General features: G+C 42.2%; 1 protein-coding gene across 2 annotated transcripts; it reads right to left on the reverse strand.

The window, feature by feature from the left end:
• Window positions 1–1,144: 1,144 nt before the first annotated feature.
• dspa (desmoplakin a) lies at window positions 1,145–25,373 on the reverse strand. Of its 2 annotated transcripts, none has more exons than XM_080463045.1 (24): window positions 24,925–25,373; window positions 23,593–23,677; window positions 22,794–22,912; window positions 21,926–22,070; window positions 18,084–18,209; window positions 17,932–17,991; window positions 17,674–17,841; window positions 17,485–17,589; window positions 16,028–16,123; window positions 15,792–15,917; window positions 15,554–15,706; window positions 14,790–14,944; window positions 14,576–14,702; window positions 14,300–14,486; window positions 12,992–13,239; window positions 11,503–11,684; window positions 11,235–11,373; window positions 10,124–10,317; window positions 9,790–9,952; window positions 9,014–9,097; window positions 8,808–8,915; window positions 8,554–8,652; window positions 6,737–7,234; window positions 1,145–4,918 (listed from the first exon to the last, which is right to left on the reverse strand). In XM_080463045.1, the coding sequence occupies exons 1-24, from the start codon at window positions 25,203–25,205 to the stop codon at window positions 1,727–1,729; spliced, it is 6,840 nt and encodes a 2,279-aa protein (XP_080319171.1). In that variant the 5' UTR covers window positions 25,206–25,373; the 3' UTR covers window positions 1,145–1,726. The 2 variants fall into 2 exon arrangements, with proteins under 2 accessions (XP_080319171.1, XP_080319170.1); XM_080463044.1 differs by having other exon boundaries at window positions 5,420–7,234.
• Window positions 25,374–25,743: the final 370 nt, after the last annotated feature.

The raw sequence follows: 25,743 nt of genomic DNA on the forward strand, positions 1-25,743 counted from the left end.
ATTTAATTATGAAGTTTTTAAAGGTACATTTGTAATGATTTTATATTTACAGCTAAAATAATTTAAAATCATCCTTTATGCATGACCAAGTCAAAAATAAATGTTATTATGAAGCATTTAAATGTACATTATGTCTTTTTTTTTGCTTAAATCATTTAACACCATCCTAATTGCAGACACAAACTAGATATAAATCCAATTCTAAAGCATTTAAAGATGCATTTGTAATAATTGTGTAATATGCCTAGCTTAAAATATCATGATCAAATCAGATGTAAATTTTCTTATAAGGTATTCAAATGTATAATATGGGATTGTTTTAGATGAAAGCATTTAAATGTAGCCTAAAGACACATTTAAATCAGACAGTAATTAATTATAAAGCATTTCGATGTATATTTTGTAATATTATTAGTTTAAAACATTTAAAATCATCGTAAATGTATAATCAAGTCCAAAATAAATTTACCACTGAGGGATATATATATATATATATATATATATATATATATATATATATATATATATATATATATATATATATATATATATAGGTTTTGTAATAACTTTAGCTTAAAGCATTGGAAATTATCTGAAATACATGATTAAATCACATATAAATGTAATTATAATATATCTAAAGGTACATTTTGTCATATTGTTTATATCATTCATTCAAAATCCTTCCACTTGTATAATCAAACCAGATATAACTGGTTTGATTATATACTGGTCTCTATATTAAATACTAAAGTAGGTACATTTTAAATATGTAATATCTATATCTTAAAGCCTTTAACATCACCAAAAGGTGATAAAATTAGTAGGTGCTGAATTATGATAGCTATTCAGTTATAAGCAAGTACATTACTACAAGTACGTGATTTTACTGATATTTAAGTACAAATTTACAGAAAAAAGAAACAGAAATAGACTCAGGTTTCAGACATGAAGCGCTTGATGAGTGATTATATTTGTAGTTACATCTGAAATGTAACAAATAGTGATTTTAAAGCACTGAATGTCCTGCAAATATCAAGCTACTGTAAATGTGCATTTCAAACTGTAATGGTAAAATGTGCTGTAATAGTAATTTTATTTTAAAATGTATTCTAAAGTGTGAATGAGCAAACAGATGCATTATGTTCATTACAATTTTATTTGAAATCACTCAAGATTAGCAATTTATTGGCAAAGAAATCATATATTGAAGCTAAACCTCAGCAACCATAATTGAAATCTGTAAAAAAAACAAGAAACAACAACACAAGATTCAAGCAGAAAAAGATAAGGACAAAAAAACAGCTCAACTACTTTGGACTTTTGAGACCATTTCCAAATTCAACATGCACTGAAACTGTGAGATTATCAAATAAAAAACCAATTCAGACAGAGTAAGTGTAAATGCTTAAGTGATCCAGATATACTTTTCCACCTCTTTCAGTTAAACTTGTATTATTTTACAGATTTTGACATTGAACAATGACAAATATAATCAGATCTCTGTTACATCATGAGTTTCAAAGGTATTCAATTACATTTTTTGAAACTCTAAATCATCATTAATTGCATTTAGATTAGGTTTAAAAAAAAATAAAAGAAACCCTCCCAAATCTTATAATTAGCATTACAAAAAACAGAATGTTAAGAGAAAAAAAAAAGAAGTCAAACAGCACTGGAACTAACAGTAATAGTGTGATTCTACACTGTGCATTAGCAGTGGTTACTAACTATAGGTGGTACTGGAGATGTTGTAGCTGTAGGTGGAAGTGTAATCCACGCTGCCCCTACGAGATCCGCTCCTGGAGCCGGCCCTGGATCCGGAGCGAGAGCCCGGGTTGGAGACGTTGTAAGGGCTGCTGATTCCTTTGGAGGAAATGGAGGAGGCCTGCAGCATCTTCATGCAATTGCTCTCCTCCACCATGCAGCTGTCCATGGCCTCTTTGTAGGAGATCTTCAGCTTGGTCTTGGGGCAGGTCAGGTTCTTCTGGTGGTTGCGGGCGTCCTGAAGCTTCTGGGCCGCTTTTCCGTCCACCCAGCCTCTGCGGATTGCCTCTTCGATGGTGATGCGCCGGCCGTTGTCGGGGTTCACCAGGCCTCCTGTGACGTACTGAAATTCCAAAAATCTCTGGCCGGCCTCGTAAGGCAGCCACGTCTCCTTCACTGCCTCGGCGGCAGACATCTTCCGCTTTGTCTTCACGTCCTCAAAACCAAGAAAAGCTTTCTGGGCGGGTTTCAGCTTGCTGGCTAAGCTGTCATCGATGATGCTTTGATGGACGGCGTCCTGCAGTGACAACCTCTCGCCGGTGGCCGGGTTGATGATGCCGCCTGTGCATGCCTGGGCCTCCAGGAGTCTCTGCGCTGTGATCGTGTCCACTATGCCTCTTCTGAGCCCTTCATTAATGGTTATCTTCTCCAGGGTCTCCGTGTCAAAGATGGCCCCCACGGGGCCGTGGTCATCGAAGATCTCGGGGGGAGAGACTGTGATGGAGATGCTGCTGAAGCGTTTACGGACAGTGGGAGAAGACGGCGTTGCCTGTGTGGGGCTGCTGCATGTCACCATGTCATCAACGTTGCTGGCTGTGATGTTCATCTCGCTGCTGCTGGTGTGGCTGCTGATCTGGTCAGCGAACTGGGTCAGGGACATTGTTCCAGCCCGATACTGATCGAAGGATTTTTTGTCAATTATCCCGCGATCCATGCAGTCCTGAATGTCATACTGACTTCCGGTTTTCCTATCGACAATCACCAAGCGTGCAGAGCCATCAGACCCCTTGATTGTGATCTCCTCCCACTCGCACTCCTGCTCCGACAAGTCAAGGAACGTGTCGTAGTCGATGAGCTCTCTGTGATAGGCCTCCCGCACGGACATCTCCAGTCCGGTGTCTGGGTCGACAATCACCACCCGCCTCTTACGGAGGACGTTGGTGCGGCTCTCTGATGATTTTTGGGCCTTCTTCTTGTCTCTGAGGGGAAGGAGTATCAGGCCTGTCTTGCTGTCTGTCATGCACCTCTCCTTAAGCTGGAGATATGTCAGGTTCTCCTTTGTATTGGGGTCAAAGAACCCTTTGGTGTCATCCCCTTCATAGGTTAAGATCTCATTCATTTCCTCATCAAAATATCCCCTTTTATAAGCGACAGAGACATCAATACGGTGGCTCTCCTTGGGGTCAATAATACCTCCACTGGCGATCTGGGCTTCGAGCAGTCTGATCCCATGGCCTTTCTCAATAAGATCTTTCTCAATGGCCTGGAAGAGGGAGATTATGTTTCCTGTGGAGGGATCAGTGTATCCTGTTACTGCTTTCTCTGCAGACATCAACTTCGCCTTAAACTCCTTTCCTAACAGGCCTCTGTTTACAGCTTCCTCCACTGTCAAGAAGACATTGTTGACTGGGTCAACAATGAAGCCAGAGGCAGCTTGGGCTTCCAGAAGCTCCAGGGTGGTCCCTCTCATGAGCAGACCATTCTTCATTGCCTGATAGAGAGGCAATATTCTGTCGTTGGCCTCGTCGTAGATCCCTGCAATGCAGGTGGAGCCATAGAGGTAGGACTTCAGCTTGTCTTCAATGTCTTTGCTGGTGAGTTGGCCTTGGTTCAGCTTCTCCAGGTCAGTTTCATCCAGCAGTTCAGAATCAATGAGTTGGGTGACAGTGACCTCCCCACGTAGACCCTTAAATGTCATGGGCTTTTCTGGACCACGGAGCAGAAGCAAGCCAGACACAGGCTCTGCCACACACTGCTTGCGAAGGTCCTGATAACTTATCTTCTCTCCTGATACTGGTTCCAGGTAGCAGGCGGGTTTTTTGTTCAGAGCCCAGTAAAGATCTTCATCGATGAGTTTGCGATCCAAGGCCAGGTCTTTGGGAAGGAACACGCTTAGAGCCGGATCCAAAATGCCTCCAACGGACTCCTGAGCTTGCAGCAAACGGAGGGCCACGTCTTTGTTCACGCGGCCGAGTTTGCAAGCCTGACCCACGGAAAGCACTTTGCCGCTGTATGGATCTTTGAAGCCTGTGCTGGCTGCCTCAGCTGTAGCCAGTGTGTCCCTGTCTTCGGTGTCTACGATTCCTCTGGAGCAGGCAGTGTCCACTGGCATCTTCTCATAGTATGTGGGGTCGATTATGTGACCTGTTGCTGCTTGAGCTTCAAGGAGCATGAGGGCGCTCGCCGGGCTGATCAGATTCCTGTTCTTTGCTTCGGTGAAGGGCATTTTACCTTGGCCAGCTGATGTCATTCCAGCAATAACTCCGGTACCCTTCAGATGGAGCTGGATGTCCTGCGAGACCTCGCTCACGGTCTTTTTCCCCTTGAGAAGATCCTCCAGCGTAGATTTACTGATGATACCACAGTCACAGAGCTGGTGGGCTGTCACTTTGTGGCGTACCCCATCGAAGAGGAGCTTGGACGGGTCGATTGTGGGGACTTTCTCTTCCGTTTGAGTTTGCCTAGTTAGGGTGCTGGGTCTCTGCTTCAGTCTCTGGATCTCCCGCTCCAGTGAATCTCTGATGTGAGCCAGCTCTAATGCCTCCTTCTCGGCCAGAGTCAGACGGCTCTTGTACCTCTCGTCGACGGTCTTGAGTTCCCTCATGAGCCTCTCGATCTCGTTCTTCAAGGAGAGCCTCTCCCGGTCGATCCTGTCCCTGTCCGATTCGCACTGCCTGACCTGGCCATCTTTAATGTCGTACTGGCTCTTGATGAGGTTGAACTCCTTGAGGACTGAATTTTTTTCATCGAGCAGGCGCTGTTTGTTACGGAGCTCGGCCTCCAGTGTCATCTTGATGCGACTGAGCTCCTCCTCCAGCCGCTGGTATCGGCTCTTCTCCTGCTCGAACAGTTTGAGCTTGGATAGTAAACTATCCCTTTCCATCACCACCTCAGTGTATTGGCTTTGGGACTCGTGCACCATCATGGATGTCTGTGGGGCGGGAAAAAAAAAAGAAAAGAAAGAGGAATCATTAGCTGCAAAACATTTAAAATATAGATACAGTATGAATAAATACAGAATGTAGAGAAATAACACATGTGATATGGAAATACAATATCATGTTGTTTTATTTGTGACAACGACACGATATTGTATGTATACACAGAACTGTGTGTATACGTTTCCCAGATTGTTAGTGCTGATTTAAGTGATGATTGTTAATGTGGTGTGATTGAAGTTCAGTGGGACACAGTTGATGACCCACTGAATTTTCGATAATGATTGATAAGCACGACTAAGCAGAAAAAGCATTTGCAAGACCTCCAAAGCCGAAGCTACAACAAGTCATCTGGAGTGATGTGAGGATAGAGCGCGGCTACTTGGGAATCAGAGCTCAGTCTGAGTTCACATGCAGCAACTCATGCAAGCAGAAGCAGCAGTGTGAATTAGCGGTGTCATGAGGTGATGATCCTTCGGCGCTGTCAAAAATACCTCGATCGACTGCTTTTGGAATTTGCCTATTTCCGACTTAAGCTTTTCTCTCTCTTTGGTCAGGTCATTGATGAGAGCCTGCAGCTCCATCGTCCTCTTGTTGCTAGTCTGAAGCTGGACGTGCAAGGCAGCGATCTGGGTGGCGCTCTCTCCATCCATGGCGTCTCTGCTCAGCCTCAGATCGTCCCTTTCCTGTCTGACTCCCCTCAGCTCCTCCTCCAGCTTCAGCCTCTCCTTTGTCAGTTTCTGGGTGAGGCTCTGCAGCTTCTCGATCTCCATGGTGTACTCGTTCAGCTGGCGGCTCTTCTCTTCGATGGTCTTGTACAGGCTTTCGTTGCGTTGATTGAGCTCGTGAATTTGTCCCTCCTTCTGCTGCAGTTTCTGCTTGAGCACCTTCAGCTCCGCCATCACGGCCAACAGCTCGTCTTTGGTCACTTTGTGATCTCTCACACTTTTGTCCAGAGCCTCCTGGAGAGCCCTGAGGTCTTGCTCGTACTTCCTCCCGGAGCTGCTGGCCTCCAGCTGGACGGATTTCAATGTACTGATTGTTGTGGTGTGTTCCCTACAGGTGATCGTCAGCCTCTCCAGCTCGGCCTCCAGACGCTTCCTACGAGTGAAGTCCTCCTGCGCCGCCTTCTTTTGCTTGTCCAGCTCAGCCTCAGCGCGATCCAGAGAGCTCTCCAGGTCCCGGATGCGGCTCTGCATCCTGGCAGAACCCTGCTCGGCCTTGCTTTTCTCACTGGTCTGCTTCTCCAGCTCCACTCGGGTGATGCGCATCTCCTGCTCGGACACTTTGAGCCTGTTGACCGTTTCCAGATAGGAGGTGTTCTTTGCCCTCAGGTCTGCTTCGGCCTGTTTCAGATGATTGATTTCCAGCTCCAGGGCTCTCCTCTTCTTCCCTTCTTCCTCCAGGTTGAATGTGAGGACGCTGATCTGCCGGGCTTTCTCCTGGTTGCTTTTGTTGGCCTCCTTTATGCTGAGGTCATTCTCGTCTCTCTGCTGGATGAGCGATCGGAGCTGCACCTCCAGCTCGGTGCGCACCCTGGTCTCCTTCACCACCGAGGCCCTCTGCTGGTTGACCTCCTCCTCTGACCGGCTCCTCTGGTCCTCCATGTGACTGACGGCCTGCCTCAGCCTTCTCAGCTCTTCCTCCAGGTCCTTCTTCTCGGAGGCGAGTCTGTCAAGCTGCAGCCTCAGCTCGGTCACGTCGCCTTCTCGCTGCTGCGACGCTTTCAGGATGGTGGTCTTGGTGACGTGGACCTCAGTCTCATGTGTCTGCTTAAGATGATTAATCTCCTGGGTGCACTGTGCTCTTACCTTTGAGATATCAGACTCTGCATTTCTTCGACGTCCCGCCTCCTCCTCTAGCAGTAACTTCAGCCTCTCCAGCTCACGTTCCTTGTCCTTCACGGCCTTCTCTAAGTCAATCTTCGACCAGTTGAGCTCCTCCAGTTCTTTCTGCCTGCGGCGAACCGCCGCCTCATACTCTTCCTGCTGGCTGGTGTAACGCTCCTCAGCCAGTCTTCTCTTCCTCTTTTCCTCCTCCAGCTGGTATTTGATGCGGGTCAGTTGGTCATTCAGGTCTTGAAGCTGCCCGTGTGTGTTTTCCAGGCTCTCCTTGGCGGCGTTGGCTTGCATTGCTGTGGTCCTCTTCACTTCCTCGACTGTAATGAGTTGGTCTTTGGACTGAGAGAGATCCAGCTTGTAACGCGACAGTTCGTCCTCAAGGGACCTATATTTGTGACCACGATCCTGCAGCTCCTCCTTCAGACGCCTCAGTTCCTCTTCCAGCATCTCGATCTTTGTGTTTCTCATCTATGGAGAACAACAAGAACAAAAAGTTATCTTTTCCATACTTTCCAATCAGGATGCACCGACACAGTTTTATGAAAGACGAGCACTAACCTGTATCTGATCGCTGATACTGAGTACCAATACGAGTACCTAATTTATATTTGATAGGCAAAACATTATGAGAAGGATATGCGTTGCTGCCTCCACTCCAGTACGCATAGTGCAGTAGATAGATGCTCCGCGCATCGTAGACTTCAGACGGAGGGACCGAGCCAAATGTTCATGGGTGCATCAGTCATACTTTAATTATGTAGCATGTAACATGTAGCATCGCTGGTGTGTGAGCCCCGAAACTCTTTAGCATGTAGCATGTACCACAGCTCGGCACTACTGGATCCAGTGAGCAGTTAAACTAATGAGCGACATCGGGCCAACTCTGCTGGTGATTAAATTGCTGCTGTTGCACAAACTATATTTCACCTCCTCCATATTTTGGCAGAATATAATTTAAAGTCTGTCTTGTGTTTTTTGTCATTTTTATTAATATTAAAGAGACGGACAAAGGCACATGTAATACTTGTTGGGTTGTATTGGGGATCTTCTGCGTGTACGAGTACTCCATACAGCAGACCTGGGCATCATAAGGCCACATGTGGCCTTTTACCTCCGCTTGACCGGCCCTCAGGGAAATCCTCAATCATTATTATTGGCTTCAGTACATCTAAAATGGTCATGTTGCTTTGACATTATTGGTCATTATTACAATATTGGTTGTGTCTAGGACTTCGGCTATTAGAGGTAGCAGTTGTTACCTCTCAAAATAAGAGTTGCACAGTGAAAAAGAAAAGTTTTTTATTTATTTACTTATTTACTGAACTCAAATGTTAAAAAATTTTATTGAAAAAAATTCTTTTATATCAAGAGATATTTCTTCTTGAGCAAAACTCAAGTCAACATGAGTCTCGGCCCTCAGTAGTAGTCTTAATTATTCACGTGGCCCTTTAGGAAAATTAGTGGCCCACCCCTGCCATATAGTAACAGACCCAATACTGGGACCAGTGCATCCCTACTTTGAGACAAACAAACTGCTCATTTCATGTTAATGTTAAATACACTGTTTATATTTACAAATGCTTTCATAACAATACTATTAAGGAGCCCATGAATTGAAAAACACATCTTTTGTCTGTGGACAAACTGTTCTTTTACCTGAGCTTGTCGGGAGATCTTTTCTGTGTGATTGATGGTTTGTGAAAATGTTCATTAGATAAATAACACACCTCTTCTATTCTGAACCGGAAATACAATATTTTCATACATTCTACAAATCTAGTGTTTACCTTAAGCTCTTCCATGTTCTTCAGCAACTCCCCCAGAAACTTGTAGTAGTCACCGGAGCGGGTAAGAAGCTCGATGTAGCGGGTCTGCATCTCATTCGACTGATGAGGAGAATACAGATGTCAATGTTGATGGCACAATCTTTAAAATATTCTTTATATTACAAGTGATTTAAATGACATGACAAGATGCCATAATAACAAATGTATACATATGAAATGTACGGTTGCCTGACGTATTAAACCAGTGCATCTACCTCTTGTCTGACCACAGAAGCAGGGGACTGCAGCATCGTTCTCTTGATGGGGATATTAAGCAGAGTCTCCAGGCCTGAACTGTAGGCGGCCAGCTGCATCTCGTAGTCCTGAAGTCACACAGAACAACTTCCACGTCAGCACATCCGACATACACGGTTTAATCCGTGTATCCGTCTGCAACAGCGAATGCAAACAGTCCACCAACCTTTATGGAGCCGGCACAGGTGTCTGCATTTTTATGCACATCCTCCACTTTCTCCTTCTTTCCTTTGATTTCAGTGTGAAGAACCTGTGCAAGACGAAAGGGTTGACTTTAAAAATAAAAAAGATTTAACCTGATAAAAGTCTGTCTGGTCAACAATTACTCATTCTATCAAAGGTGCATGTTGTAATATTTTTCATCAAACACAGTAATAAAGAACCTGAAAAAAGCTACCAAAGTTGAGAGGTCAACTAGCAATCTTGTAATACCACTTGGGAAATCTCAGCTGAAACTCTGGGCGAGTCACTACTGCCCCCTGGTGTACAAAAGTGACATTACTTAATTCTGACATACTGTAATGCTTTAAAATAAAATGCCTCAGTGGTGAATTTAACAGAACATCCCAACAAATAAAACTGACATTTTGTAACCCTTCCCACATTTTCTGCTGTATAATTATATCAGATCAATAAACTTCAATAAACAGAAGTTTGGATCCTAATAGATCGACTCATTTTTGGTTACTGGCCACTTGTTTATCTGTTGAGATTTTTGACAACTTTTCCCCCACTATATAGTTTTAATGGTAATGCTAATAGCAATAAGGTATCCAACATTTCTGCATGTCAGTTCTGTAATGTGTCTCCCTCTAGTGCACGGATTAGGAATATCAGTTATTTTATGACCAAAAAAAAAAAAAAAGGTAATTTTAACTTCATGCAAACTCCTCCTGCAGGCGGATTGGCGGATATATTTGTGGTGAAGAAAGACTTTCATGCCTTCTGCTGGTTGAGGTGGTCCATGAGAGTCTGGATGTCACCGAGCTTCACCGCCTGAAGCGTGTCCTGGCGCTTCCTGGCATTGTCTATCCACTGATCCAGGGAAACGCTGCCCTTCTGATAGTGCTGCAGCTGCTTTTCCTGCTTCTCCAAGTCCCACACTCTGCAGGGAGAAAGAATGAGAGGAAGGGGAAAGGGATGAAAGGAAGTTTTTTTTTTTTTGTCTGTTTTTTTTTTTTTTAGAGCTGTTTACCAGCAGTGACAAATGCAGGATGTGGAGGAATATTGATTAAAGGTCTCCTCAGGTGCCGAGGAAGCGAGAGCACAGACGTACCTGCTGTCGATCTGAGTTTGGACGCGACGCCAGCGGTCGGACAACTGGTTCACCAGGTCCGAGTACTTGTTCAGATCGATGTCGCACTTGTGGAAAGAGTCCGAGATCTGTGAGTTCCAGTGTACGGCTTTGGTCAACTCCGATTCCATGTTTGTCAGCAGGTCTCTTTTCTGCTCCAACTCGCCCTTCATTTGCTTTAATTTGGAAACACACACAAATAAGAGCATTTTTAAGATGCTGCACAAGGTTTTCACAATGTTTCTTCTAAGAAAGCCCCCCCAACTCTTACACAAATGCTTTCTTCCACACTAAGTCGTATTTCTTTCTTGAAATATAATATTGTAGAGCTTTTAACGTGATCGGATTTAATATTTCACTTAATTTGCATTTAAAGCTCGATTAATTAGACAAATCTCTCACTGGACTGCTCTAGAAGTATGTATTACATATCATTTGACCTAAACATGATTTATTACATTTAGATGAATGTTGAATCAAATTTATTAGTTTGGAGGAAACAGGAAGTTGGCAAATGTAGCGTAATAAAGAGTTAAACGCTGTTTGGATGAATTAACCTATGGAGTAAAGACGCACAACTTAATCTTTAATATTACATTATGGGGTAGGCAAAATATTTTTCCCTAATACTGTAATAATTTTATTACATCTTAAATTCAGTCAAGGATTTCATGGTTTGGACTTTGGACATGGTTTAGACCGCTTTAATTTGAATAACATTGAAAGAATGAGTTCTAAAAGTTTGGACTGTTTGTTCATATGTATATCAATATAAAGTTTATGGTATTTGTGTATGATTGCTGCTGCCCAAGTCATTTAAAGTCTTCCGTTCTCTATAATCTGTAATCTATTTTTCCCAATCATCTGTACAAAACAATCATTAAACACATTAAGATCACATTTAAATTCTTGTTAAAAGTTTTTACATTATTGACCAGTTATTACATTTTGGGTTTTATTACTTTTTATTTTATAACAATTTGGGTCGTTATTACATATAATTTTTGCGTAAAATCAGTATAATCTGCAGAACAAGAGAATGACAGGAAGACAAATGAGATAACAGTATTAAAAAGAATTATATGTCTCAAACCTTGAGCACGCTCCGGTAGTTTTCCACTTCTCGCACGTCCAGTGAGCTGGTCTCTTTCTCGGTCAGCCGGGCCTCGTGGACCTTAACGATGTCCTCGGCCTGCATGAGGCTCTGCAGCAGGCCCTTCAGCGCCGACAGCCTGCGGCGGACACACGGTCATGGCAACAAACACACAGCAGCAACAGAACATTTCCAATCGTGGCTGCCTGCAAGAGGCCGGACGCTCCCAGAAGTGACGGTATAAATGAATTCGCCCGCCACGGCGTACCTCTGGATGTAGGACGCGTAGAGACCCTGCAGACCGCCCAGCTTGTGGTTGATGATCTCCAGTTCCGAGCGGAGGAACTTGGCTTGCTCGGAGTCCGGGGGAATCCCCTCCAGCTGCTTGATGATCTTCTCTCTCAGGCGCAGGTACTCGTCGTGAATGGAGTCCAGGTCTTGGTGCACATCCTGGAAAACAACAAGACGCCAAAAGTGGTTTAATTAGAGGTTTTTGCCAAATTCATTCAGATTTCATTTGTACATAAAAGGATTTAGCAAATGTATAAGTTATACGGTTCGAAGAGTTCCAGGAGAACTTGTCTGCTTTAGACTGATGAATAAGATAGTTTAACACGCTGATGTTCCCTTCTCATTTTTTCTCCTTACATTCATTCATCAACATTAACCAGTCTTCAAACTTAATTAGGCTTTTAGGACAATTTCCTTCGTGGTGCTGCTATAGATTTAGACTGCTGGGAGACTTTATTAAAGACATTCAATATTTACTCTCTCTTAGCTCTCCATACATATATACTGTACATCAAGAGTGTGAGTAACTTTGGATTTTCTCCTTTGTGATTTTGCTTGCGATCACCTTGGTCCACTTTCTCAGTAACACTGCTGTAGCTCAAAACTGAGAAGTAATAATGGTGAAGAGACTTTTACTTCTTGTCACTTCCGACTCTATATATGTTTTAGTTTGTTCCTCACTTTCAAAATTCTCCTCTTTGATAAAGCTTATTCATTCCAACACAAGTCATCCGGGAACATTTTCTAAGTGGTGCTGCTGGAGGTTTAGAGAACGTTTTCAATACACTGAGGGGCCTTTCACATTGGATAGTCAGGGACAGCTGCTAGTTTGGGGGCACTGTCGCCTGACACGAACACTGACCAGAGAGGAAGTAAAGAAGAAACGTGGCTCATTGATTGGTCCGGACTGAAACCGGAAGTCCCCCCGCTTTAGCCTGTGGTGGCTTGGCCAGTGAGCCCGTTAGCCACAAACAACCGCGATATGAAGTCTCCAGGCCAGATATCAATAGCAGTCTTCCTCACGACTTCTTCCTCTTCACTTCTTCCTCACTACTCCACGTAACGTCCCCCCAACCCTCACCCTGCCGGTTCGAAAATACATTTGAGAGAAGATCGGGATTGGTGTTTTGAAGGGGACCAGAGTCCGCTTGAAAAATCCGGAACAGAGTTCGTGGTGCGTTCACATTTTCCCAAACGAAACAGACTTTCCCAGAGAGTCCCTAAAGAGGACTCTGGTCCGCATCAAAAGGGGGAATGTGAACGCGCTCTGAGCTTCCCCTTCAATCTTAGTCTAAATTAGCATCAAATCAATATCATTAGTTTGGGGATCAGACTTAAGGCTTTTCTACTTGGTAAGGGTCACTTTAACCCAAAGCAGCCATTCTCTTAGTTGTACTGCTGCAGGCTCAGATTGATGAGTGCTCCCCCTTCACTATATCAAAACCAAAGCAAGGATTCATTCCTACCTGCAGATTCTGGATGTGCACAGAGCACTCGTGTATGCTGTTTTCCCCCAGGGGGAGGTGGAGGTGTCTGGTGAGGCCGGACTCGGCCAGCTCCAGCCTGCGCCGGAGCTCCTGCAGGCTGCTGAGCAGAGTGAGGCTGAGGGTGGATGTGGGCGGTGGAACGGTGACTTTGACTGTGGTGGTCTTGGGGACCTTGGTTTGCTTGACGGTGTTGTCCGTCTTCACCACTGTTTCTTCCACTTTGGTTGCTGGGAAATTGATAGAATACACATGAATAATTGAAAAATGGACCGACACTGGAATCGTGAGCGGGGTTCAGAGTCTCGCCCGAGGACACGTCGACACATGATTAGGGCAATCTGGAGGATAGAACTTTGTGCAGATAAAATGAATCCCTGCAGTTTCCTGTTTGATGAAATTATTCTACATCGTGGCGTCGTGGTTCGCACTTCAGCCTCACAGAAGAGTTTGCATGTTAAGCTGCAGAATTTCTCTACAAACTTAAGTCTAATGGCATGCATGCACAGAGTGTTGATTGGTTTAAAAAGGGACTAAAAACATTTCTGTTTTGCAGCTCGTATTGATTTTCATTGCTGTGAATGCACGAATGTAAAGTGCAATACAAATAAAATGCATCATTATTATTATTATTATTATTATTATTATTATTATTATTATTATTATTATTACTATTATTATTATTATTACTATTATTATTATTGTTATTATTTCTGCATGTATCTCAGGCTCTGTTTACATGACGTTTCAAGTGACAACGCATCGATTTTGAGTTTTCAAGATATTTTTTGAAAACCTTCAGTCGGATATGGTAGAAAAGTTGAAAACAATGTAGTTAGCATGTAGAGCCACTAGTGGGTGCTGTTTGTTTTTGTAATGAAACCACACACAGGCACACAGAGAACAACGTTAGCAATGGTGAGAACACGGACTATGTTAACGACAGACCACCAAGTTAGTCTTCTATTACGGAGGACTCTAAAGTACAAAACTTCCAAGTACCAGGAGAATTAGGGACTGCGAATCATCCCGCGTCTCCTCGTGCATGTGCAGAAGAACGATTTACTATGGCTGTGGCGTGCGTGAGTCGTTTCCAAAAGGGTTTCTTTTTCAATGACCCCACCGTTGTCGTTTAAACGGCTTAAACGCGAAGAAAGTTTTGTGTTTTTCCATGAAAACGTCGAGTTGACGGGGCTTTAACGGGCACCCGTCTCACACCAATACTGTAGTAATCCAAAACAGACTTATAAAATGAAGCGATCTGACTTAAATCAGACGTTGGTTACTCACTGTAAGTAGGTAACTGAACGATCAGTGTGTCGTAGTGGTTCTGGGCCTGGTCAATATGACCCTGGATGGTTCTCTTGTCGTCGTCCCCGAACAGTTCGGAGCCCTGACTGGTGCGCACGAACTCCTGGTAGTGAGTTTCCAGCCTCTTCAAGATGCTGCGGTACTCTTCAGGACGCATCTGGGACAGCTGGGGAAGAGGAGAGGAGTTTAGCTGAAGAAGAACTCAAAGAGTTTTGCGCGAGTGTGTGTGTGTGTGTGTCCTCGGTAACGTCTCACCATGCTGAGAGTGAGAGAGTTGACGTAGTTGATGTCTTTGACGCAGTACTGCCAGGAGATGAGACTCTTGATGTTGATGTAGAGCTGATTCCAGATGGCCATGATGGCTTCGTAATACTGCTCGTTCCTGCGCGGAGGCGACACGAGGCCGTGAGTCGAATCAACACAAATCCAGCTTAAACGACCATGTCTGATTATTTTCAGACGTTCTCACTTGTTGGCGAGGCCGACGCTGAGCGGGTTGGGAGGCGGGATGAGCAGACACACGGAGGGTATCATCATGTCCAGACCTCCAGGTCCCGTCACCAGCCACTTGCTGCGCTGAGAGTTGTCCTTCAGGATTCCCTCGTTCCCTTTGAATATGCCTTTCTGTAACGACAACACACTTGAAAGATTACTGAAGATTCCATTTAGTATTTTTCTCAGGAGCAGCAGCACTTTTACTTGTATGTGCACAAGAAATAATACGGTTACCACCTCTGCCATTTCCCAGTTGTTCATGAATGCACCGTTAGCATTAGCACTAGTGAACTGTGGCCTGTAAGTGTGAGTGGTGCGTTCGGGGACAGGGTTTATTTTAACTTTATTTAACCTTTATTTAACTAGGAAGAAAAAGATCAAGATCAAGGGTGACCTGCAGCACATGTCACATTATCAGGTTTAAAAGATAAAATCAAAATTAAAAGCTTAATGTGAGCTGGTCAAAGAGTTTTGTTTTTTTGTTTTTTTAAGTTTTTTGCGTCTGATCCTTTATATTATGGAAAAAATTTATATACATGAGGCATAAAAATATGCTTAACTATAGGTTCAAGTTGTTAAAAAAAAAAAAAAAGGAAAAAAGTATGAGCGACCATGTTAAAATGTGCATATTGGAGACATTAAAACCCAGTGTGAATAAATGCATCGCGGGTGTAAATTGGTTCAGTGTCTGTGTGGAAGAGTCAGAGACAGAGACAGACATCCTACAGTTCGTCCCACCTGGTCCTGTTTGAAGTCACATAACGCCTGGACCATGACCGGGCTGGAGCTCTTCTCCTCGGGGTTACGAGGCTTCAGCCTGACGATGGACTTTGACTTGTTGACCAGACTTTGCACCTGCCTCTTGTTCTCCATGATACGGGATTTCTCTTTCTGCAAAAGAAAAGACAGAAAAGTCTCTGGGGTCAATTATTTGCAACAAGTCGTCTCTTTATGAGCAGGCAGAGCGTGATCGTACGTCCAGGTGCTTCAGCAGCTCGCCCAGGTTGTCCAGCGGAGTGTTTTTGTCGCAGGTGAATTTGTTGCGGATGGTTTCGTGCTGCTTCTGCAGCTTCGCGTACGTCTCGTTGGCATCCTTGAAGAACTGAGGACAGGAGCAGAGACTTTTTGTTTTGACCCGGACAAACACGCAGTGCTGATTTTGGTTTTTTGGTTGTTTTTTTTAGGAGAGTAAAGGTGAGACGAGGCACTTACCTGGCTGTAGGCGGAATTCTCCTTTAGATGCACGTGGATGCATTTCGTGATCTGGAGGAGCCAGCTCCACTGAGTCTGCAAGGTGTCCATGTAGGCCTGCGGACACAAAGACAGTCAAACTTTAAAAAAACCCAAAACATCACACTTTAGGAGTTTTAATGCCACTGGGCCCAAAAAGAAATCACTAATCGTGGAGCAAAACACAGTAAGAAACTAGAACAGAATTATTCAGTTCAAGTCAAAACAAAGGAATCAATATTTTTTTTGTTTTTTTATTATAGCAAATGAAAACTAACAGATTTAAACAAGACTTATATATACTGGGGTCATTAAGCATCATGCATATTATTGCAAGAACTTTTTTTTCTTCCCCAATTCCCAATTCCACTTGAACCTTGAGGGAAGAATAATAATAATAATAATAATAATAATAATAATAATAATAATAATAATAATAATAATAATAATAATAATAATAATAATAATAATTAAAAGGAAAGAAAAAAGATTAGAATAAAAATAAATGGATAAATAATAGAAAAAGGAATCCAGTTTAAAGGTATTATAATAATGACAATTCTTTCTTCCTCTGTTGACACTGAGCCTGAACATTTTAGGTATTCATGTGTGGAGGATAATAAAAACCACATGCAAAATAAAATAATTTAAAATGCATTAGTAAATACATTAAAAAAACTATTTAAGTCTATTTCCATATTTTCACTTTAAATGTATTTACATTTCTTCTTTCCTTCCTTTATTTAAAGTTTCATAATTTACTTTTCACATTTATTTCTTTGTGAATCAAAACCTACGTTCATAGATTTCTTTATTTTGTATCCATTTATAAACATTTATATACAAATACATATATTTATTTAGATTCATTTGGTCAAACAAACAATCAAACCAGACCAATTAATAGATAACCTTTTCCATACCAGAGTACTTGTTTTATTTGCCTTTCTTTTATTCATTTGACCTTAATTACTTCATCCATCCATCACACCAATGTTGGAGAACACATTTTGTTTCTCTAGTAGCTCAATGTTCTTCTGATTTTATATTTTAAATCAAAGCCGTCTGTTGGTGATGCTGCATGTTTTACTGTCATATACACGACCTACTGCATAAAACAGTAAAGTAATATATACTCTCTAATGTCTCAACAACAACAGCTGTGAAGAAAAATATAGTCTCTGCTTCGTTTTCTTATAAATCTGGTCATTATTTTTGCTTTGGTGATTCGTAAATATACTTGTCATATTTTCGAACAATATCTTGTGAAAGCTTATAAACTGACGTGTCGACGAGCTGATTTGGTCGTAACAGATTACAGATTACGGCCTTGTTTTGACCTGACACACCAACGATCATGTTTAGTCAACATAGTCAATCTAAAACTTCAAAGGAAAATCAATGATTCACTGCTTGTCAAGGAGTCTGAAGGAACTTACCTCGATCTTATCCGAGGCGGGGTGGTTGTTGCTCATGAGGCCGTCCGCCTTCAGCTTCAGCTTGTTCAGGTCTTTCTCCTTCTCCTCCAGGTCTCTCATCAGCCTCTGTCGGGAGGAAACACCACACCACAGTCTAGAAATCCACACCCGTCAATCATTCCATGAGCACAACGGCGCCGAGCTCCTCACAGAATAGGCCTCCTGCTTGCGGGGGATGTACTGGTCGATGTTTTTATCCCCCCAGTCGAACACCAGCTCCTCCTCCTCCTTCTCGTTCACCCACATGATGGCCCGGCAGATGTCCTCGATGATGGTCTTCAGGTCTCTCAGCTGGCCCGTGCGCTGGTGCGACATTTTCTGCAACACAGAGAAGGAAAATTCGAGATTAACACACACACAAAAAAAAAGAAGTCTAATTTAAGATTTGAGTGTGAAGATGGTTTCTACCTGCACGCTGTCCCACTCCTGCTCCAGGATGGACAGGTTGTACTTGTCGCCCCGTCCGTTCTAAACAGGAGGTCAATTTTAATCAGTTCAGCGCAAAATATCACAAGACAATGCCGCTGCTGACGGAGATATTGAGGGAGAAGAAACGGTACCAGCTCTTCTCTGGCCCGGTCCACCTCCGAGCTCCTGGAGATGGAGCTGTGGTATTTGTTGTGGCTGAAGATCTGCTTCTCGATGGTTTCAGGGTCGTCCCCCCACGGAGCCATCTCGATCATACGCTGCAACAAACACCTCCGATTTATTACGTCGGACAACATAACGCCGTGGAGTAATAGGGACAATAAAACATATATAATTCCATTTTTTCCCTCCAAATAATTACAAAAAATATTATTTAGTAATACCAAAACTATAAAATGATAACTGGATAAACAAAAGATTTTGAAAAAAGATTCAAAAATATAATTATCTGATTAGATTTAAAAAAAAATATTGGGAAAAAAAAATATCTCAGATTGACAAATGTATTTAAAACTGGTAGACTGAGAAAATTATGTAGCTCGATTTTACATTTTTTATTTAAAATAATATAAATAAATGAAAATTATCTAATTGCATCAAGAATTTGGGGGAAAAAAAACATAATTATGTAATTAGATTTAAAAAAAAAACATTGAGAACATTTAAGAAAGTATTTAATTATCTAGCCAGATGAAAAAAAAATTTTTTTAAAAATTGCATTAACCTCATTGGTAATTATCTAACTGGATTTTAAAAAATATATATTAAAAAAATTTAAAAACAAAAAAACAACTAATTAGATAAGCATCTATTTAAAAAAAAAGGCTAAAACATATAAGTAGTTCATTTGAACCATGTGGACTTAAAAAGTTAATTTAAAATCTTTTTTTTTAAACAAACAAGCCATCAGAACCATGATTGATCACGATTCACTCTCAGGCTGCCTGAATAGAAAATACTACAAACTGCACTTTAAGACCAAATTCTACTTTGTTATATCTAAACATCATCAAACAGCTGATTTCCTTCATTATGCATTTCAAACATACTGTGATGTATTTCTGCTCATTATTCTTTGATATAACTTAATAATTTTTTTTTTGGGGGGGGGGGGCTTTTTACTTATATTTTTCAAAAAAAACTTTCTGATTGAATCACTGCTGGCGTTAAATGTCCCGTGTGTGTCCTCCAGGTGTCGGCATACGATCACTGAGCTTTCTGTCTCTCAGGAAAACTATTCCAAGTATTCTCCCTCCTCTTGTGCTGCCTTGATAGGAGCTCTGCCAGCAGCTCTAACCTGATCCAGCCCCTTCGCCTCGCTGCCCTCTCTTCCCTCTCTTCCTCCTCCAAGCTTTTGTTCTCTCTTTCTTTTCCTCTCCGAAGCCACAGAAGCGCCGCCGAGCCGAGTTAGAGGTCAACGGAGGTGGCGAGGCAGCACACAGACACTATATTGTGAGATATACGTTGGGAGTTTTTGAGCAAAATGAGCAAAAAAAAAAAGAAAAAAGAAAAAGTGTGGAAAGGTGTATGTGTGTAATAATGAGTGAAATGCGGGCGAGGCCGGGAGTGGTGACAGAGCGACAGGGTGTGTTTTCAGACGCAGGGCGTTTTCCCACCGCTGCGTCAGGCCCGAGCGGCCGGTAACCACTGAGTCAGTGTCAAATGTCCCACGACTTCACTCCTTCTGGTTTCTCTCTTCGCTCTGTTTCCTCTTTTGTTTCAGCCTTTCTGCGCCCCTCTCTCTCACTCCAGGATCAGGTTTTTGGAGCACGTCCATATGGTTTCAGTTACACGGTGGTGTGTGTGTGTGTGTGTGTGTGTGTGTGTGTGTGTGTGTGTGTGTGTGTGTGTGTGTGTGTGTGTGTGGAGGGGGAAGTTCAGACAGAGTGATAACAGAAGTGGATCTTTATCTGCTTAAAAAAAAAAAAAAACACCTTTGTGCAACACTGCACCCGCATTAACGTGCACGCACACGCAGGTTTAATTCTTCAGCCTGGGAAAACCAGTCTGAGGGTGAAAGATTCGCCCTCAACTCGGAGTCAGTGAACGCATCACAACGGAAACCTGAAGCTCGTTTGGCTAAGTGACTTGGATAAAAGCACAAAACGCAATTACGAATAAGTTTTTCTGATTCGGAGGGATTCAGGGGATGCTTCGTCCCCGCTGCAATAAGAGTTTTTAATGCCTCCTGAACTCACACACACACACGCACGCACGCACGCACGCACGCACGCACGCACGCACGCACGCACGCACGCACGCACACACACACACACACACACACACATAACAATCATAATCATCATTTCTTTCAAATCCCATTTTAACAAATTTTTCCTACTATTCTTAACTTATTTAACTAACAGTGATGTGTGAATAGAAGTGTGGTTGATGTTTCTTATGTTTTCTTTTGATGAGCTGCTGGACAGTTGCAATTTCCCTTCGGGCATTATTAAAGCGCTACCTATTCTCAAATTTCTCATAAAACTAACTTTAAGTGGGGACAAAATAAAATACAACATTTTATTCTTTTTAACTTGATTATGATATGAAATCTCCAAAAATTAAACATATTTTGGACTACTACCATTATTTAATATGGAATATGTCCTCGTTGCCAGAACACATTCATTTAAAGAGGGAAAAAAAAAACTTTTCACAATTGAATCAGCTTTTTTTTTTTATTATATCACTTTAATGCAGAAAACAACAAGTCACGTGTGTTTCCCCGACTTAAAAGACTCATTCATTCAATTCAAGAGGCATAATCACCCAGATTAGATCAGATTAACAAGAATAATATTTTTTAAAAACGACCTCATATTTATGCAGGTTTGACTATTAAGAATGGGAAAACAAGTGCAAAATGACTTGTTTTAAGAATATCTTTGCTTATTTCAGTAAGTAACATACCAAATACACAACCACAGCGTAGTTTAGGGTCATAAAAGTAAAATTTTCTTCCAAAAACTATCTTATGAATCATTAATTTGATAAATAGAAAATAAAAATACTTGTAAATGTTTATAACTTTACTTTAGAGGGAAAACTACACATTTTATCTAAATTAACATGATAAACTTAAGAGAAATCTCATATTTTACAGACGACTTGCGCTCAATATATCACCAGAATTATAGCATCGTCACTTTAAGAAAAAAAGTACTTTACTGAAGCTAATACGGTAATTATCTCATTAATTTAAAGAAGTGGTTCAAATTTTACGCATAAATGATCTCAGAGGCGAAACACATTTAATTAAGACGGGATAAAAACAACAAAACAACTCACGCTGGTATACCCTTATGTTCACGCTAATACATGCATAAACATGCAGGTTTGATTATTCAGCTTAAAATGACTCAGCGGAGGATCAAAATTTCCATTGAACTCTGTGTCTGATGGCGTCAGCTGATGCATCCAGTGGGAAAATATGATCAGACCTGGTTAATTACCCACTGGCACCCAGAGGACTCCTGTGTTTCTAAGTTATTAGTCTCTCGATTCTGCAAAGTGTCTCGTTCTGGTTTTATCTCAGGCGACCCTCGGCGGTCTTCTCAGACCTCAGTTTGGACACAGACTTTGGTTGGGAAAACTACACTTTATATCATATTTACCGTGTTTTTATGTGTTTGTTTTTAACCTATTATTTTTTTTTTACCCTTTTTTTTTTTTTACCTTATTACCTGCAAACATCCCTTTTCTACATTATTTCAATAAATAACAACCAATTGAAACAGCACTTAAGTGAAGAGAGGTAGAAAAACGCCATCATCCTTTTTTTTTAAAAAAAATCTAATTTGGTGTAACTTCTGCTGGTAGAAAACCCCAAAATGGGAAAATATTACTGTAAAATGACGATTTACTTTCATTTTTAGCAAGATGAATGAAATTATAAACAGACAAACTCCTCTTGTTAAAGTTCCTCCGTCACACTTGCTATTTGTTGTTGTTTTTTTTCCCCTAGTCTCACCTTCTGCTGGGCGATCCATCCCATGGCGTCATTGAAGACCCTCCCTCCGTCCAGCGAGCCCACGCTGCTCCTCTTGCGTCTCAGGGTTACGGTGCCCATGAGTTGCTGTTGGAGACCGGCGTGCATGTGCTGCAGCTGCTCGACGCTATGGAGACGCACCAGTGAGACGGGAAACACTCAGTTCTCCGACAAAGGAAGCGGGCGGCGTTAAAATATTAACTACATGAGAGTGGATGTAAACACATGCAGAGGACCAAGGACTCCTCCGAGCTACAGGAAGTCAGATTATGTGTTTTGTACAAATTCTACTAGAGCTACTTAAAAAAAATAATAATTTTTTGCATCAATTATTTATGTTGATAAAACAAGACTGTTATTTGTTTAAATTACGTGTTTTTATAACATGAAAAGTAAAATTTAAGGAAAGTGAACTGTCTCAGGATCCTTAGATCATCTGTATAAACTGGAGTGTGTGTTTGATAGTTTGTCTGTAGTCTTCTATCTGGTGCTTGGGAACACTGATGGATTATGGGTATTGTAGTTTTTGGTGTTTTAAAATCCCAAACGAAACACAGTAAAGATAGATGAGTTATTTTTTGCGGTATGTATGAATTTAAGAAGATTCACTCACGTTATTTGAATTATTCATGTTCCAGTGTCTTGTATTTTCAACAGATATTTTTGACTCCAATACGACGTATATTTGTGTAACGATACTAACTTGATTTGTAATTCTTGATTTCACGGTTTCATTTAAGTTGATTTGACTCCTCATTTATTTTTCTCTGGTTCTGCCGCCTGCACTCAACATACAGTTTGAATATGAAATGCAAAAAAAATTAATAAAAACAATGCAATTTCTTCTTACTTTCTGAAAATGTCGTTGGGCACGCGCAGCTGCTGCAGCTCTCGGCCGCAGGCCTTCAGCTGCTCGATGGTCTCGGCGCTCATGATCAGCGCCCGCTCAGCCTCCCCGGCCGGGCCGCCCTGGAACACACCACACACAGTCACCTCGTCACTTTTCCTGTACGTGTCACTTCCTGTCGGGCCGGGACCCCGGTCGGAGGGCTTTTCCCACTCCGAGGTCGCCGGATTACAGCTACACATGCCAAATATACGTGGAACAGATCCGGGACACGACCTAACACTTCTGTAAGGTCATGAGATTGGGCGTGTCCTCATGTGTTTGTCCTCACTTGGATGTTTTAGCAAAGTTTGGAGGGGGGGAAAAAAACACATTTTTACGTGTGTGTGTCTAAATAAATACTGTGGATGTGTTTAATTGCATTTGAGGACGTATTGGAATACATGAATGAATGAGTTGCACGGTTTAATAGCATTATGTTATCATTGATTATCTATTAAAATCTGTAGGTTTTCATTCACTATAATAGTAAAGCTGTTGTTTGTTTTCACTCTGCTGAGTACTTTCCAAAGATCTAAAACCAACAAAGCATAGCGATCATGTTGTTGCTGTGTGTGTGTGTGTGTGTGTGTGTGTGTGTGTGTGTGTGTGTGTGTGTGTGTGTGTGTGTGTGCGTGCGTGCGTGCGTGCGTGCGTGCGTGCGTGCGTGCGTGCGTGCGTGCGTGCGTGCGTGTGTGTGTGTGTGTGTGTGTGTGTGTGTGTGTATACGTATAGGAGTGAACGTGTGTTCAGCTGTACTCACACTCTGAAAAATCATTTTGGCCCTCTGCAGAAATTCCTGACACTGGTTTGTGAGGACTGCAGCTTTCTGCTGGATGGCCATGACACTGCAGGGGAAAAGGAGCAAGAAAAGGGAATTTATTAGCCAGAAAACGTCCATTTCGCAACATGAAATCACTTTAAGGAAACAATAACTGCGAAAGAAAATATAGAATACTGGAAAGACTTGAGTGAACATAAGGAAACTACAAGTAAACACTTAAAAATGGCAGTAAATGTTGAAAATCTAGGAGTTTTTTAATTTCCGTGAAGTAAATGAAAAAACTAAAAAACACAGCAACCAAGCTTTCAATGTATAATTCACCAGAAAAGTTAATGTCCTGTCCGTAAATAAACCGCAGCAAAACTATTTTCCTTGAAGTTACGTAAAAATATTACATATCAATCAGTTTTATGTCCATTTCTTAAGAGTTAATAGCAGTAAATTAAATTGAAATAACTTTAAAATGTGTTTTTTTTCTTCTAAATACCAGATTATTTGGACTTTTTCCAGCTGCAAATAAGCAAAATTTGAAAGTCAGACGCTGTACATGTAGTCAATGTGTCACTAAAGCTGTATAAATACCGTACAGGTAAATGATTGCTGAGTCTCACTCCAATTAAAAGTGAAAATATCTGCTCAATGCTTCTTAAAGGTCCAGCAACAAACTCTCAACAAGCAAGAAAAGTTAAGGATCAACCCATGTCACAAGTTATTTTAACACAAAGTCATTCAGCGTGTAACTTCAGTTTGTGGGTCAACAAAAGGTCACCAGCTTGTAAAAATCAACCCACTGACTTCTGCTGTAAACTCCCCCAATCTATGATCCCATTCCGGATTATATTTCAACTTTTCTGCAATGCACAAGATGTCAGAGGCTGACATCACACCGAATGGGGAGACTTGAAGGGCGTGCATGTGTTGTGAGTCAGGGAATTGGGTAAGAATTCAGTGAAACTGCTTGAATACACACGGAGGGAGTTTAAAAAAATAAAAAAACCCTCTCTGGGACGCATTGGGAGTGACGAAAGGTCGGTCTCACAAAGTCGTGTAGGCCTGCAGCGCAATTACAACAACACTCCCAGTCTGACGTGTGCCTGTGCTGAGTTTGCAGTGGCATTACTGGAACCTGCGCCGAGGCGTCTTTGTGCGTAATTATCTAAAACACATGCAGAGCGCCTTTAAGTCTTCCTGTTGGGATCAACCCTGCTTTTCAGCTATAGTCATGTGGAATCATACACATTTCATTGACAATTACACTAATCCAGAAGTAACAGGTGTCTTTTTTTCTTTCTTTCTCCTGGGCTCGCTCACCTCATTGCGCCTCCGCCGCCGCCTCCTCCACCTAATCCTCCGCCTCCGCCGCCGCCGATCACACTGTGCGCCATTTGGGGAGGCATCCCCCCGCCCTGCATCGAGGTCCTGGAGAAGCTGCTGTAGGTGTATCCACCGCCGTCCCCCATCGCGTTTTCCGCGGAGAAGCCGTTCCCACCAACGAACACGTCGCCGCTGCTCCGGTAACTCGACAGATCCGGCCGGGAGTTGCTCCTCTGACCCATGGTGGCCAGTCTGGACGTGGACCCGTATAAACTCATTTTGTTCTGAGCCGTTGTAATAGCCTGATAACAGGTTTTCCCTTATCTCTTTTCTTTTATGGTGATTTAGTTTCCCCCCTCTCCGTGCTGAGCAGTGCTGTCCGAACAGCGGACAGACCGTGCGCCTCTCCCCGCCCCGTCTCCTGTTGCGCAGATAATGGGTCTGCTGTGAATAGACGGAAGTTGGCTGCTTTTGGAGAGAAACCACACCTTGTCGTGTTTACGAAACACTCACACTGCTTACAGGGGAGGTTACTGTCACTTCTTCCCGACTGTTCAGATAGTCTGGAAGGTGTCGTTGCAAGCAGGTGAGAAGAAAAACTATTAAGAGCGCGTCAGTGCGTCGTGGTGCTGAACAAAGTTTTCAAAGTATTTATTCAAAGCTACTTTGAAAAACACATTAGGTACATGGTAACCGCCAGCACTGGATCCAGTGTGTGAATAAGATCCCAAGGTTTCTCATACAAACAAAGTGTGTTGACAGTAGAGGAATAACAATAGAAGGCATAAAGCAGAAATGACTTCTTTCAAAACACGT

Source organism: Lipophrys pholis, assembly GCF_963383615.2.
Source record: "Lipophrys pholis genome assembly, chromosome: 1".
Lineage (NCBI taxonomy): Eukaryota > Metazoa > Chordata > Actinopteri > Blenniiformes > Blenniidae > Lipophrys > Lipophrys pholis.